The sequence below is a fragment of the Hemiscyllium ocellatum genome, chromosome 22 (genome assembly GCF_020745735.1).
Source record: "Hemiscyllium ocellatum isolate sHemOce1 chromosome 22, sHemOce1.pat.X.cur, whole genome shotgun sequence".
NCBI lineage: Eukaryota > Metazoa > Chordata > Chondrichthyes > Orectolobiformes > Hemiscylliidae > Hemiscyllium > Hemiscyllium ocellatum.
This window is the reverse complement of record NC_083422.1, coordinates 16053850-16071545: the sequence shown is the minus strand read 5'-3', so window position 1 is coordinate 16071545 and position 17696 is coordinate 16053850. Positions and strand designations below refer to the sequence as shown.

Here is a 17696-nt window from a genome sequence, read left to right as displayed (position 1 = left end):
GTTAATGCAGCCTGAATGGGTGTGGCCAGCTTTCATAGATCAGGATTTCTGAGTAGCTTAAGAAGCTATTGGCATCTCAACAGAGTGGTAAGCTTCAGTAAATGTCTCCTGGCTGCTACTCTGTCTGAATTTTCTTGTTCTTCTGCTAAGGCCTTCCTCTCCCTTTCTTTCTCCTATGCTTTTAATCATAATTCAGACTGTTTCATTTCCTTTTCTCTTTGTTATGCCTCTAATTCAAGTTACTTCATTTGCAGTTGAATTTTAGCCAATTCCAGAGATTCGGATGGCATCTGCGGCAATTTGAAATGCTGCACAGTTGCCACGGCTATCACCCCTTTCCTCACAGACGCAGGCAACCCAAACACCAGCTTGTTTGCCAATTCTGAAAGCTTTCTTTTCCTCATTTCACTCCCAAAGTCACTTCTTCAACTCCCAGAAATTTCTTACTGATTGGAAGAGCCATTACTACACAAGGCACACCCTGTTTGAACTAACTGAATTCAACACCTGAAAAAATGACATCAACAATTACCATGCTCAGCATTTGAGTCCAACAATCCTAAACCCATGGGGTGACATGGTGGCTCAGTGGTTAGCACTGCTGTCTCATAGCACCAGGGATCTGGGTTCAATTCCAGCCTTGTGGAGTTTGCATATTCCCCCCTCTGTCTGTGTGGGCTTCCTCCAGGTGCTCCGGTTTCCTCCCACAGTCCAATGATGTGCAGGCCAGGTGAATTGGCCATGCTAAATTGCCCATAGTATGCAGGGATGTATAGATTGGGTGCATTGATCAGGGGGAATATAGGGTGGGGAGGTGAGTATCTCTTCAGAGGGTTGCTGTGGATTATTGGGCCTGTTTCTGCACTATAGGAATTCTAATCCCAACTTGGAATTATGATTTTTGATCCTGAAAAGAGCCACCAACTTGTTATGGAGCAGACCAGATCACCTCAAAATATTTTAAGAAGGTAGCCTAGACCCTAACTTTTTCTTATTTTCAAGTTAAATGTAAAGTTTCTGTTCCAGATGTAATGCGACAATTCAAACTACTCAACGTTAACATAACACAATTTATTTAAACACCGTAGTTTAAACACAACCAAAGGAAGAGGAATTCAGAATAAACTTAACTCTACTGGAAATTTGACAGAATAACAGATACAGTAACTGTTACTAATTAACTGATTCAATATAGTAACATCCCATAAACACACCTCTTGCCAAAAAATAAAGAAAAATTCAGACATAGATTCTTACATGCAGTTTGGAGAAAATGAGGACTGCAGATGCTGGAGATCAGAGCTGAAAAATATGTTGCTAGAAAAGTGCTGCAGGTCAGGCAGTATCAAAGGAGCATGAGAATCGACATTTCGGGCATAAGCCCTTCTTCATGAGTCTTCCTCATTCCTGAAGAAGTGCTCATGCCCGAAACGTCAATTCTCCTGCTCCTTTGATGCTGCCTGACCTGCTGCGCTTTTCCAGCAACACATTTTTCAGCTCTTACATGCAGTTCTCCAATCCAGGAGGAAAAGAGAAAATTAAGAGAGAGTAGCAGCTAGGAGACATTCACTGAAGCTGCCAACTCTGTGGAGACCCCAATAGCTTTGATGCTGCTGAGAAATCCTGATCTGTGAGAGTTGCCCACGCCCTTTCAGGTTGCATTAACAAAAACCGAAGGCCTCCCAAGCCTCAGTGATGTTCAATAGCCAGTTCAGTCCTTCTCGTTCAATCCCTCCCTTAAAAGAAACCAGGACTAAATAACCTCTTAAAGCTGCAGCATTTTCACACTACCTCCCAGGCATGGATAAATAAACATTTAAACAAAGAAATCTCTGCTATCTCTTTCTGTTTGCGTTGCTACCTATTCAGAAAGAATGAAAAATATTTGCATTTTCCCTTTCATATCATCAAAACATTACACTGGTATAATGATTGTAATGTAATCACAATCAGTGGTTTTGTTTAAAGGCCTTTAACTCATGGATAATTTTATTGCACATTATCTTTTTTAAATTGTCTGCTCTGTATGGAAACTCTGTTTAGTTTTTGCAACAATATTGTCTTGTATGAGTGATTTAAAAGTGCTGGTGTTGGGCTGGGGTGGAAAAAGTTAAAAATCACACAACACCAGATTATAGTCCAACAGGCTTATTTGGAAGCACTAGCTTTCGAAGTGCTGCTTTTTCACCAGGTGGTTGTGGAGCAGAATCAAGACACAGGATTGCAGTGTCATGGAATGTAATATTAAACATATTTAGCTTAAGTCTTTCATCTTTTGGAATGACAATGTTAGTTTTGGTTCCTTCATACGTAAATCCAGAACTTTTTTAAAGTTACATTCTCAAGATAGCTTTTAACAATAGGTGTTATCTCAGCTCAGATAATGCATTGCAGGTATGAAATTCAAGTCTGCCTGTGTCCCAATCTTATGTCAGATTGAGTCTAATTGTAAAGTGGGAGTTACAGAATCTTATGTGGATTTATGCAGTCTTTGAGCAAAATAAAATGTAATTCTGCAAATAAAACTTCACCCCACAAACCTATGTGTGTGTGCGTGTGTGTGTGTGTGTAGAGAGACTGAGTGAGAATGTGCAGGTGGGTGTGTGTGGAGGGATGAGTGCCTGTGAGAGAGTGTGTGAATGTAATGGGGTATAAGTTTGTGAGAGTGTGTGTGTGTGTGTGTGTGTGTGTGTGTGTGTGAGAGAGAAAGAGAGAGAGCAAGGTCCCGATTGAGGCCATCCCCATGGGTATACAAAGTTAAAAATCACACAACACCAGGTTATAGTCCAACAGGTTTAATTGGAAGCACACCGGCATCTCCAAATCATGATCCCCATGGGTACCATGGATAGCCAAGTTTGGTACCTATGGGGATGGCCTCGTCACACTGCAGGTGACATCAGTCCACTATATACACACACACACACACACACACACACATTCCTCCAGACACACACTCATGCAGACCCTCTCTCATACACAAGCTCTCTCTCATATGCTCACACACAAAACCCCCACACTCACACCCACTCACGCACCCTCTCACAGACACACACGCTCTCACCAGCACTCACACTCCACCCCCCCCCCCCCCACATACGCACCCACATGCACACTCTCACTCGGTCTCCCCTGCACACACACACACCTATAAGTTTGTGAGGTGAATTTGTACTTGCAGAATTACATTTTATTTTGCTCAAAAACTGCATAAATCCATGTAAGATTCTGTAAATCCCACTTTAGAAATAGAATCAGTCTGACCTAACATAGGGACACAGACTGACTTCACACCTTCAGTGCACTATCTGAGCTGAGATGACACCTATTGTTAAAAGCTACCAAAAGCTAGTGACTCCAACTAAACCTATTGGGCTATAACCTAGTGTTGTGGGATTTTTAACTTTGTCTTGTATGAGAATATGGATCTGTCACAAGCTGGCATTGTTCATCAAGGTTGAACTTCATGAGCAGGATGATGAGCTTACAAATCATTTAATTGATCCTCCACCAAGTGAAGGACAAATGAACTTTTAATATACAAATACTAATATATCAGAAGAATGATTAATTGAGAAAATAATGAAATGAATTAGTAAACAGAACAATTAATAAAGCATTAATTGAGATATTTGCATGAGCTCATTAACTGATTGCGAATGGATAAATGTTTATAAGGGTAAGCTTAGCGAAAGAAAATCAGGTACAGTTTATTTTTTACTCTAATGTATTTTTTAAGATTTTGTGTTATTTTCAATAGAAGCAAATGTGATGTGAAAGAAAACTTTCTTCACACAGTGAGTATTTAGGGTCTTGAATGCTCAGGCTAAAAGTATCTTGGAGCCAGGTTTAACTGAGGCATTCAGGATGGCTTTGGATGATGATTTGAATGGAAACAGCATGCAGAGGTATACAGAAATGGCAAGAAAATGGCACTAAATTATAATACTCATTTGGAGTGCCAGTGTATCCATTATGGGCCGAAGGTCTCCAGTGTTGTAACAATTCTGTGATTTGAAACTCAAGGAAGTACATTTTCCTGCATTTGATAGCTCATCTGTCATGCCTCTTCAAAGAAATATTTTTGATGCAAACACAGACATAAAAGTAAAACCAATGAGCCAGGAGTTCAAATTCATCTGAAAAAATTATTGTTATTATAGAGCACTGGCTCCAAATTGGACTTGAATAGGAGCAAAGTATTCCAGGTTAGAGATGTTTGGAAAGGACTGGGAAATGGGAATAACATAAGATCTAAGATTCGTTTTGCATTAATTACAAGGTTTAGGTCAGTTGCAAATGCAAGCTAAGTTGAGAGAGCAGATCGATAACAGACCTCCAACTCAGGTTAGCTCTACAAAGGTACGGAAGTGATTTCACATTTCACAGATGTTATTAAACTTCCCATAAGAAGCACAATTTTTGACATATTGGCTCTGGTCAATAGTTGAGTTCATGATAGAACACCAGTCCTCAATCTCCAACTGACTGAGTGTTTTATCTCTTGTTTAAAGTCTATCTTCTTTTTAATGATGTTGCATACTTTAATATTCCATATCTTCATGTTGTAAGCTATCCTCAGCTTGGCCCTGCACTATTTTAAATTAACCCCGTTATTGTCCATCTGGTTGGTCAATCAATACCTAACTGCCATTTCATGATGGCACCATGACCTTGATTTAGATCATTACCAGTCATTATCATTTAGGGGCTCCAGGTTCTTGCTTCCTTGTCCTTTATTCATTAATAATAATCATTTAATGAGATGAATGGACTCTTGTCCCATTTCACAGCATTATGTGTAGATATGTTTAATATGAACTACTTAAAACCATAACTACTACCCTGAATTAACCACATTCTCACAAATTTGAAAGAAGAATCTCTGAATCAGTCCTTTTCATCACTTAATGACATGTCGTGATTTGTAGAGAGGTGCAGCTAATGTCATATTGAGATTATCCTTCATACCCAAAATGATCTCACAGAGGCCTTTATTTACAAGTCACCCTTTGTTTACACATGGAAAGTCCTTGACACTGATCCAGCTACTGAACCAGCTTTCAGAGTGAGTAGAACTTCTGACACTCCTGTTTATATCTGTCAGTCAGGGCTCCCCAATGGGATCAGATTAACAGCCCCAATCAGGGAACTCATATTTTATGAGATCCACCTGATCGACCTCATGACAATCAGCACAATACACTTCGTAGTCATGTTACATGTAGACTAACATTTTAAATGTACTTCAGAATATGTTGATTGAATGCTAATAGCACAATAATAAAACAATCTTTGTCCTACAGCAAGAAAAGGACAGCCATATTAATGAAAGATTTTCTTACAGCAGTAGAAAGAAAGGACTTTAGTGAGAGTGATCAGGCAGTCAAAATATTTTGGTTATAATTAAGGAATAGCAGTGGAAAAGACAGAAATATGTTACATAATACTTTCATGGCTACAGAATGTCACAAAGTATTTTATAGCCAATGAACTACCTTTTGAACTGTTATAATGTGCCAACTCTAGCAGCAATGTAATAATGAAAAGATAACACACGTGTGACATATTTACTGAGGGGTAAATATAATCCAGGATTCAGGATCACTCCCCTCTTGTTCTCTGACATAGTGAAATGAAATCATATGCATCCACCAGAAAAGGCAGATGGAACTTTGGTTTAATATTTCATCCAAAGGACAATAACTGCAGTATTGTAGCACTCTCTCAGTAATGCAGTAGAATGATAACCTTGAATTTTGTCAAGTCCTGGAGTCGGACCATCATCTTTGATTCCTGATTATCATATGGTCATGAATAATGTATATATAATTGCACTAGTAAGAGACAAATTAAGAAAACAGGAAAGAGGTGAAGGAGGTAAGCAAGGAAGTGGGGAGAATGGAGGGAAATTCTAAAGGTAGTGATATAAATTAATAACTCAAAAAGGAGAATGAATTTTTACTTCATGAACTTGAGTTGACAATGATAAATGAGGCTGATGCAGAACAAAATCCTCTCATATTTGATTTGACAATGAGTTTTTGCTTTGTACCAAAATGTAGTGAGGAGGGACTGGAGATGTATTTTGGGGTTTTGAGAGAATTGGAAGAGTGGGGATATATTTTGGGGCTTTGAGAGAATTGATTTGAATCTGATTTGAATTGAGTTGATTTGATTTGATTTGGTTTATTATTGTCACATGTACCTAGGTACAGTGAAAAGTTTTTTTGTGTGTGCAGTACGGGCAGGTTATAACATACAAAGTGCATAAGGGTAATAGAACAGAGCGAGGAATACAATGTAATGTCTGCAGAGAAGGTGCACAAAGAGCGAGATCAACATCAAATTTAAAATTTGAGAGGTCCATTTAGAAGTCTAATAACAGCGGAGAAGAAGCTGTTCTTGAATCTGTTGGTTCATGTGTTTAAGTTTTTTTATCTTCGGGCCAACAGAAGAGATTGGAAGAGATTATAACCAGGGAGGGAGGGGTCTTTTGATGATGTTGGCTGACTATCTGAGGAAACAAGAAGTATAGATGGAGTCAATGGATGGAAGATTGGCTTGTGTGATGGACTGGACCATCAATGTGGGTGAACCAAAACAGACTGTTGGTGGTCAACACTCCAACACATGATGCTCTCAACCATGTCCACCTTAGCTCCATTGATGCAGTCAGAGGGCGTGCCCTCTACTTTGCTTCCTGAAGTCAATGACGATCTCATTCATTCTGCTGATGTTGAGGGAGGGATTGTCATCTTTACACCATGCCACCAAGCACTCTCTTTCTTGTACTTTGTCTTGTCATTATTTGAGATCCACATACAAGCGTAGTGTGATCAGTGAACTTGTAGATGGGGTTAACATGAAAGTTGGCCACACAGTCATAAGTGTACAAGGAGTATAGTAATAGGCTGATAACATAACTTCACGGGGTGCCAATGTTGAGGATCATTGTGAAGGAGATGCTGTTGCCTATTCTCACTGACTGCGGTCTACGGGTCAGGAAACTGAGGATCCAGTTGCAGAGGCTGAAGCAGAGTCCAAGGTTTCAGGGTTTTGGAGGTAAGTTTAGGTGGAATTATAGTGCTGAAGATGAAGCTGCAGTCAATCAGTAAGAGTCTGACGTAAGTATCCTTGTTATCCAGATGTTCCCGGGATGACTGCGGTTGGCTTAAAAATCAATAGGTTGTGCTGCTATGAAGTGCTTATTCAAAGAAGTGTACTTACTTCTTACTGGATCCAAGTGGGAGTAAAGACATTCATCCACGAAGCTTTCAAGTTAGGGTTAGAATTAAATCAGTCTTATTTATCTGTTGGTAACAATGATTTAAATCCTATGGGCATGATCTACAATGTCAGGTTAATTCAATAACATGCCTTTACAGCACTCAACTATAGTTTTCAACTGTGACTATTTCAGCCTCAATCATTGCAATTAGTTAATTAATTAAGTACAAAACCTGTTAACTTAAAAATCAAAGGCTATAATCAGTGTCACCTTAGCAAATGGAAACACAAAATCAATAGTGAACTAAAGCAATTATAAAGATGGGGGGGTTAAGTCTCTGTCACAGACCCTCAGCATCAGGATCAAAAAGTGAGACCAGAACTCCTCACTCAGCAGCAGAGGAATCCATTCAGTTACTTTCTTGGAGGTGCCTTCTAATCAGTGGCACCCTCAGTTTGTCATCCACAATGGTGTCAGTGCTGTCAGGCCGGTCAGAGTTCCGATAGCCCCAGAGCCTGCCCAGCCTCACTGGGAGAGCTGTGTACTACTGAGGTAGACAGGGCATTGTGAGGGGTTCTCAACACGAGAGGTGCCTTGAAAAGGAACACATTTAAATTCAAATTGGTAAGGGGGTGGTTGCCCACATATGTCAGTTAGCCCACATGTAAGATGGAGGAAGGATTTATTAGTGAGGGCATCACTATTTTCCAATGCCTCCCCCACAATTCCCCTTCACTCACTGCCCAAAATCTGGAAAATCTTGACTGGTCAATTTGTCAATCATTTTTGAATTAAGTTTGAACCATTTCTTACAAACGCAGATTCATATTCCAGTGAATCAAAGACAACATTTATGCAGCCTCCTTTAGATCCCGGAGAGCATTCTGAAATTCCTCATTGTTGTGATCACATTCTAGGGCTCTCTGAAAGTATCCAATGGCTTCGGATTTCTTGCCATCCAATTGGTGCAAAAATCCCAATATGCCAAAGGCAACACTGTCTCTTGAATACTCGTTCAATCGATCTTCAGCAATTTCTTTCAGTTTTGCTTGGCATTTCACAAACTGGCTTCTTTTCACTTTGATTTTTAAGCAGTCTTTAAAATAAACAATAGCATTTGGCTGGGATCTCCTCACATACAGTTGGTACAATCCATAATTCCAAAGTAATAACTGTCTATTCAAATGGTTGCGACTGTTGTTTCTGATCAGGTCTTCATACATGTCATCAATCTTGGAATATTCTTTACATTCCTGTAAAATTTCTGCCAGATCAAGCATTGCAAAAATAAGTGATGGTTTATGATCAAATGCTGTTTGAAAATGGTATTTGCAAAGTTCAATCAGTTTTTTCCTTTCCTCATAAGCGTTATATTTATAAGGTGTTTTCTTCAGTGTAAACAGTTTCTTTTTGTAACATAAACCGATCTGGTGGTGGAGGAGTCCAGAGTTTGGTTTTTCCAACAGTGCCTTTTTCAACATCTCTAGGGATTGTTCAACAGATCCTTCCTTTCTTAAAGCTTTGGCCACATATCGAATTAAATAGGGATCATCAGGAGAATTCAGGAGCACACCTTCTAACAATCTGTGAGATTCCTCTTTCTGTTTGAAATATTGTAGTCTCAGAGCCAGCGTGACCTTGAGAAAAGAGTCCTTTGGGTTTAGTTCCATTGCCCGATGTAATTGCTTCACTACTTTGCAGTGCTCAGGACACTGAGGGTCTCCAATATTTTCTTTCATTCGGAACAGAGAGGTTGCGTGAGCTGTATTCCACTCAATGTTATCAGGATCTGCTTCCAGAGCCTTCTCAATACATTCATTTGCCTCTTCATAATATCTCCAGCCAAATCTCAACAGGGACCAACCCTTCTCCCCATATACTTCAGGGGTCATTGCTGTAAAGCGAGAGGCATCAGGGAACTGTTGGCAGATCCTCTCCAGCTTGTCAAGGTAGGCCTGAGCCTCTGCCACTTCTCCCACATGGTAATAGGCCCAGGCTGCATTTCCGTAGGTGACGATGCTCCACTTTTCAACATTCGACTTGTGATCCTTCCTTAGAATCTTCTCAGCTTCCCACAAATTATCGAATGCCTCCTCATGTTTACCTCGTACACAGTTGACAAAAGTAAGTAGATTGTAAGGCATGACTTTATATTGCACAATGTCAGCCTCAATTGTGTAATTTAATCGTTCCTGCAAATCATCCCACTCCATATCCTCTAGTTGCAGGGTCCACGTGAAGTGACATTGTAGCTGAAGCAGTTTCTCTTTCAGGAAATCCTTTGCAGTGTCACTGTAAGAAACAGGTGGAAAGATTTATTGCTTTTTTTTTCTAATCATTCATTGGCATTTTCGACACAATGCATTTTAACACCACAATCCCAGGTATCTCTAGCATCCAGCCTTACATTTTCTTCAGCATTGGCACAAGAAGGGCTCAGGTAAAATCCTGAGGCCTCAAACAGCTGAAACCCGCATCTTCGAGGCCCTGGTGTAACACCAAAGGTGAAAGTTAATTTCTCCAACAGTAACAGTGTGTATGTGCTGCCACAACCCACAGATTCTGAAAAAGGAATGTCTCCAAAGAGCTCCAGCAGATACTATTACTATCCCTGTTATTTACAATGAGAATCTCTCTTACCACATGATCTGAATAAAGGGAAGGCTTCTGTGTCTTCCACCTCTGTTCACTGATTAACTGCAAGCACAAAACTAGGTGAGTTAAGCTGCTCAACGAGACTTTATACCCTCGATACCTTTTAGTTTTTTTCGGGTAACTTTTCAGAATTCTATTCGCGAGATGAAAGCTGAAACAGCAGATTGCTTATAATTTACCCCAAAAGCAACAAAGCACATCACAATACAAAATATCAAATCCTCCTGGGATTATTTTTTTCTTTGTGTTATTTAGAACTGGCAGCATGCTTGCTTTTGCTGCATTGGAATAATAATGACTTCATAAAAGAATTAACTGTATGTTAATTGTTTTGGAATTACTATGAATATTAAACAACTCTTATGGAATGTACAGTGCACCAAATAAAGACTCTGATTTTTTTTAAAAAAAGTATTCATTTTTGGAAGATTTGGCCATCGCTGGCTGGGCCAGCATTTATTGCCAATCCCGAGTTGTCCTTGAGAAGGTGATGGTGAGCTGCTTGTAGAACTGCTGGAGTCCACTTGCTGTGAGTTGCCTCACAACGCTATTAGAGAAGAAATCCCAGGATTTTGACCTAGCGCCAGTGAAGGAACGACAATATATTTCCAAGTCAAGATGGTGAGTGGCTTGGAGGGGAACCTGAAGATGGTAGTGTTCCCATGTATCTACTGCCCTTGTCCTTCTGGATGGAAATGGTTGTGGGTTTGGAAGGTGCTGTCTGAGAATCTTTGATGAATTTATGCAGTGCATCTTGTGGATGATGCACACTGCTGCTACTGATTGTCAGTGGTGGAGGGGTGGATGCTTGTGGCTGTGGTGGCATTCCAAGCATGCTGCTTTATCCTGGATGGTGTCAAGCTTCTTGAGTTTTCTTGGGTCTGTACTCATCCAGGCAAGTGGGGAATATTCCCTCACACTCCTGACTTGTGCCTTGTAGATAGTGGACAGGCTTTGAGGAGTCGGGAGATGAGTTACTTGACGCAGTATTCCTAGCCTCTGTCTGTTTCTTGTAGCCACTGTGTTTATGTGGTGAGTCCAGTTGAGTTTCTGAACACCCTTCTGACACAAATAGAAAACACATTCTCAGCACACTCCTACGGTCTGGTGGGAAATATAACAGGAAAAAATGGTGCCCTTGTTTTGTGGTTTTGTCTGGCTCATGTTAGACAGTCTGTTTAGAAGCTCTCCTATATGTTTGCTAATTCCTGGTTTGATCGTGAGCTCTACTTTAATGATACTCAGGTACCCTTGAGTCAAAAATCGGAATAACGAGTCTGCACCGTTACCATACAGAGGCAAACCTTTTCTGTTAATTAACTCAAACACCCAGAAAAACTTGTAATGTTAAAATATGAGTGACAGAGAATTCCTAAATTCCACTATTTAAAGAAAATAACATCAATTTATCTTCTTACTCTAAAAGCAAACATTAAACACGAAAAACAATTCACAAATCTAAGCCCCCCTTTCTCTTAACTGCTTACTCTCTGACTCCATCTCTACAATGATACACTGTTCCAATAAGTAAAATTACATTAGCTTAACCTCAAAATCACACAGTCTTTGTCTTCAATTTTCCTGCTACTGATCTCCCTGGGTCATCTTCTTTCTTTTTACTGCGATTACATTTCACATGAAAAGCTACTTTTGATTGAGAGTGTTTTCTAACTTATTTGAAAGAAAGATGTTAGATGGGCAATCAGCTGTCCAGCAGCTTCTCTCTTCTATGCAAGTTACTCTCTGGGAGAAAGTGAGGACTGCAGATGTAGGAGATCAGAGTCAAAAAATGTAGTGCTGGAAAAGCGCATCCAGTCAGCATAATCTGAGGAGCAGGAGAGTCAACATTTTGAGCATGAGCACTTCATCAGGCAGTTGCTGTTTGGCCAAATTTCAAAATGTCCCCATATTTCCCCCCCCCCCAACATCAGATCATCTCATTGGTTCAATGTTGGCAAAACAATAAATTCAACCTCGATTGGGTCTTAGTATTCTGGGGCGTAATTTAAACTGATTGGTTCAATTTGAATTGTTGTTAAAACAGCAATCAAAACTCAGGCATCCATTTCACAGCCAAATGTTACATATTTTCAATTTTTCAGTACACTCTGGGATTGCCATTCAGTTATGTAGACAGGTGCTTGTAATCTCTCAGTTCAGAATAGCATTTTCTCTCTCTTAAACGTACATTACATGCCTTCAACTTCATAAAAGCATCCAAAACCAGTAAGCTGTTAACAATAGTAAAACATTGACTATGTTCAAAACAAGAGCTTGAATGATGCTTTGCTGAAAGATGTTTCATTTCAAGTTGTACTTCTCAGGAGTACGACCTTGATTTTAAGTGAGAACACCCTGTATTGGTTTTCTGTATCCTTTTGGTTATCACTAGAAGAGATTAGCTCTAATATGGGTGATATCTGCAGTAATAATATTCAGGAATGATGAATTGCAAAGGGCCAAGATGTAAGTGGAAGTCAGAATGTCTTTGATCTGCTTTTTGTGAGTCCCATGAGTAAACATTTGAAGATCTTGGTGATAATTGCCAAGTTTTGCTAACTTGTTTGCCATTCCCATAAATCTTTGTAAGTTATGCACTGCCTTTACAGTAGGAGATATTTTACTGCCTTTGTTTCTTGGGGATCTGATTTTATACTATCATTGTCATTGTAATATTCCAGAATTGAATAGAGTGCTTGGATGGGAAGCCATGTTGCCTGCTGACATTTCCACACTGCATGTATTGTACAGTCATGAACTTCTGTCACTTCTACATTGCTCATCATCCAAAACAACAAATAACTCAGTTCAACCCTTGAGAATGTTGGTCATGTTCTATTTGATGATCACTGGAGAGAAAGCATTTGCAAATTTGTTGAAGCAATACCTCCCACACGTAGTAGATATTCCAAATTTTTCCCATAATGAACCTGCCTGAATCCACTGTTAAGTCAAGATCTTGCTTTTACAGCGTTTGGATAAGTTCTCATCTCCAATAGATTTAGGGTGGATTTCTCCAACCATAGCCTTGTTGAGTTGTCTAAGGTCTGCGGATGCTGGAGAACAGAGTCAAAATGTGTTCCTGATGAAGAGTTTATGCTTGAAAAGTCGACTTTCCTACTCCTCAGATGCTGCTTGGCCAGCTGTGCTTTTCCAGCACCACTGTTTTCAACATATTCTGATAGAACCATCAGGTTTTGGTACAATGACCATGCCCGAATACCAATCCTTTGACTTGCCACTTGTGAAATGACACCCATTTTGGACAACTTCTGTAATTATTTTTGCTTGCTTCTCATATTAAAGAATGAAGAATTTTCTTAGGTCTATACAGGTTTAGGCACATTATATTATAACCTAAGATTATATTCTAATAAACATTTGCTGAAATTTAGGAATATTTCAGAGTATTTGTTTCTGGAAGCTACATTTGCTCTCTGTGAACTCAGGGAAGGAGGTTCAGAGTGAGAAAAAAAGTCTTTTTGCTCATCAAGAGGTCCTGCTGATTATGGACAATGTATTCCTTTTCTGGAAAGCCACAAGGGCAGTTTTGGCATCTCTATGATTTTTGGAGATGTTCCATCCACTTCATGAGATTAAATGAGAAGGGTGTGATTCCATTTTCCTCAAAAATTGGGTTTTCATGCATGATACAGGAACACTCAAGCCAATATCATGTTTGAAATGAGTTTGATGACCACTAACCTCTATGGTCTGTGCTTTATCAGCTTCAGATGAGTCAGCTATTACATTGCAGGCTATCATACACAAAAAAATCAGTTGTGGAGGATCTCTCCCCACTTTGTCTGCTATTTACATTTATGAATGAAAATTTGGGTTTAATGCATAACAGAAGAAAGAGTCTCCAGTTTACCAATTTCCTTACATGTTTAACATCAATTTGATAGGTTACAATGAAGATTTGAAGAAGGCACTTCTCGCAATATCTCCCAACTTTTACTCCATTCTCTGTATGATCCTGTTACTTTTCCCAGTGTAGTTGTTGAAACCCATTGGTATTGTAACCTTTGGATGGAATTTATTAAAGAAAATGGTGTCTGAAATTATAAACAGCGAGATACACTCTGTGAATGGCAAATTTCCAGAGTTGGTTCAAGTATTTTTGAAAGCAGCATCGTACACTTAACCTCACAACGGATTTCCAACTTGTTGCACTTGCACATTAAATTTGCCACAGAAAATCAAATCTAATGGTTGACAGTGTAAGTACAATTTTAATAATGTGAGAATTGGTATTGATTGTTCATTGTCTCATCAAGGAAGTGACCAGTCATAATTATTGGAGTCATGTTCCTTCGGGGAATGTTATTGGAGAATTCAAATATGTCAAACATTTCCTGTTACTATAAATGGTTCTCTTCCGTTTTTTTTCTCCTTTAAATCAATTGTTCTTTCTCTCTCTTTATATATCTCTCTAAATTTTATTTTGTATTGAATTCATCCACTCTCATTTCCCTTCTTCTCAGTTCTTCAAAGGTGTACAATTACATTATTGTGTTCATCAGTGCAAGGGCCCCAGACTCCACTCCAAACAATACATTGGGTTTCAGTCTGAAGAACAACACTTCACTCTGTTGTTTAGTCAATTTTGCAGCCAAATAGCTACCGTTTCATCAATACTGCTCTTTCAAATTTGCGAACAAATCTATGTGGTTTGTAGCAAGCACCTATTAAAAGTCCATCTTTAAGTGCTTCTGTCCTTTACATCAATCAAGTTGGTCAGACATGTTTTCCTTTAATAAATCCATGTTGTCTGTCGCTTATTAATTGATATATTTTTCTGAGTGAAAATTATTATCTGTAAAGTTTCACAGACACTGAGGTTAGGCTGGCTGCTGGATCGTTGTGAAGTTTATCATTCTCTCCTTTTTTGGAACATTGCTGTGACATTTCTAATCCACCAGTTGTCTGGAGCCACTCTCCTGTGTAAGGTGAGTTGGAGGATTCAGAAAGTGTCTCCATTGTCTCCAAGCTCACTTCCCTCATCAACTTGATATGCAATCCATCTGGAGCAGGTAACTCCAGAGCATTATCGACTTTTAAACTTCATCTTTTATTGCACTGTTTCTGTCATGCTCAACTTATCTGTTATCTTTTTCTGTTTGTGCTGCTATTTATTCAATTAAATAAAAAAAACACAAATACATTTATATGAGGCATCTTTTATGGTGTCAGGTCATCACTGAGTGAAGTGAAGTCACTGGTATGACTATTGTAATGTGATCGCCCTGAAACAATGGTTTTGATTAAAGCCCTTTATTCAGGATTGCTTTTGCTTGCCACTTGAAATAGGCAAGTGGGTTTTTGCAACTGTATTATCCTCTAATGATAATGTGATTCTATCTAGTCACTAGGTGGCACTGGTTATCAACTTTATGAACAGGTAACTATAACAGACAGAGAACAAAAGGAAAGTTTTCTGAAAAAACTCTTTACGGCACTGTGGTAGTGTACCTATCTCTGGCCAGAAGGTCCAGGCTCAAGTCCTAAACATATATCATAATGTCTCTGAACAGGTTGTGTGAAAATATCTAAAAGGGAATGATGGTGACCTGAGCACAAGTCATAGGTCACAGATTCCTTATGGTCTGGAAGCCCATTGAGTCGATACCAACCCTCTGAACGGCATCCCATGTTGACCCAGATCCCTACCCTACCCCCATAGCCCCACGTGTACCATTATTAATCTACCCAGCCTACACAATCCAAGACACGATGGACATGTTAGCATGGCCAAACCACCTAACCTGCACATCTTTGTGCTGTGGAAGGAAACCCAGACGCACATGAGCAGTGTGCAAACTCCACACAGGCAGTCTCCCAGGGATGGAGTCAAATCCAGGTCCCTGACACTGTGAGGCAGCCCCCCACTGGGGCACCATTCCACCTGTCATATCGGACACAAAGCAATAAATCTGTTTCTCTCTGAACAGATGCTCCCAGACCTGCTGAGTTTCCTCTAACTGTTGTTTGTTTCAGATTTCCAGCATCTACAGTATTTTGCTTTTATATGTCTGTTATAAATTGGTTTAATCAATCATCATCTAAGTGAAGGAAAAATTGAAACTCAGTTTGCAAATAATGTTAAAGCAGAAGAATAATTTATTGAAAAAAATAAATGAATTTAATGAATTGGTAATCAAAGCATTAAGTGTCCCCTCTAAACTAACAAATTAACTGTTTGCAAATGGACTCATGATTAAAAAATGGCTTTAGGCAGAGATAATCAAATACTGTTTGTTATGTCTTTCTGCATTTGATGCTTTTTCTGAAAAAGTGAAACTGAGTATAAAACAGTTTTTCCCATTTTATGAATATTGATTTTATCCAGTGAAATAAAGAGTTTATCCTTCTTTAATTCCCATTTGAGGAAATGTATCTGGTGAAAAACTTGAACATATAAGCAGAGTCAATCAGCAGCACAAATTCACCTTACACGGTTAAGCTGGTGGTGAGAAAGTGGGTCAGCCACTTCCTGGAGGAGCAGCAGATAAGGCCATGCCACCAGTCACCACCCGATCAGTGCCTTCCCCAGAGTGTGGACAAACAGCCAGCAGTGCTGTAAAAAAGGCCAATGACCTCCCTGCTGTCTCACCCTCACTCTATCTCTGCTACTGCACCCACCTCCCAGCAAGGCTCATGCTCTGTCATTCTTGCATTTGCCTGTAACATCTTCTCTCACCCATCCCTAACTCTCACACCTCTAACCCTGCATGTCCTCATTATCTCAGGAAACCTCACCGCTTAGCAAGCACCCTGCACCAGGATTATGACACCCATATTCGCCCCAATTTTCTCAATCTCTTCCTCTTTCTCGGTCCAACCCATCCACGCCGACCAGATATCCCAACCCAATCTAGTCCCACCTGCAAGTACCTGGCCCATATTCCTCCAAACCCTTCCTATTCATATACCCATCAGATGTCTCTTAAATGTTGCATTTGGTACCAGCCTCCACCACTTCCTCTGGCAGCTCATTCCATAGACGCACCACCCTCTGTGTAAAAAAGATGCCCCTTAGGTCTCTTTTATATCTTTCCCCTCTCACCATAAACCTATGCCCAATAGTTCTGGACTCCAGGGAAAAGACTTTGTCTATTTACCCAATCCATGCCCTCATTATTTTACAAACCTCTATAAGGTCAGCCCTCAGCCTCCAATGCTCCAGGGTAAACAGCCCCTAACTTTCAGCCTCTCCCTATAGCTCAAATCCTCCAACCCTGGCAATATCCTTGTAAACCTTTTCTGAACTCTTTCAAGATTCACAACATCTTTCCAATAGTATCCAATCTTTCTTCATATTCTGTCCCGTCATCCTAGGAATCAGTCGAGTGAACCTTCACTGGACTCCCTCCCTTGCTCGGACTAGGAAACCAAAACTGCCCACAATAGTCAAGGTGTGGCCTCACCAAGGCCCTGTATAACAAGGGGCATAATTTTAAGGTGAAAGGCAGGAGGTTTAGAGAGGACCTGAGGAAAAGTTTTGTTTTTCACCCAGAGGTTGTTGAGAATCTGGAATACACTGACTGAGAGGACAGTTGATTTGGGAAACCTCACAGCTTTTAAAAGATGTGTAGATGAACACTTGAACGTGGCACAACATTCAAGGAGATGGGGCAAGTGCTGGAGAGTGGCATTAGCGTAGATAGGGAGGTATGGACTCATTGGGCCAAGGGGCCTCTTCTGTGCTTCATGACTCAATGACTCTCCAATACTCCTGCAGTGTCAGGAAAGAGTCAGAATAAGATTCAAGAACAAGATAGTTGTCAAACCAGGCATACGCATCTAC

At 39.9% G+C, this 17696-nt stretch overlaps 1 protein-coding gene across 1 annotated transcript; it reads right to left on the bottom strand.

Annotated features, from left to right (window-relative positions):
• Nucleotides 1-8082: 8082 nt before the first annotated feature.
• On the bottom strand, nucleotides 8083-9876 carry LOC132826123 (interferon-induced protein with tetratricopeptide repeats 1-like). The gene is made up of 2 exons (XM_060841772.1): nucleotides 9872-9876; nucleotides 8083-9523 (listed from the first exon to the last, which is right to left on the bottom strand). The coding sequence occupies exons 1-2, from the start codon at nucleotides 9874-9876 to the stop codon at nucleotides 8083-8085; spliced, it is 1446 nt and encodes a 481-aa protein (XP_060697755.1).
• Nucleotides 9877-17696: the final 7820 nt, after the last annotated feature.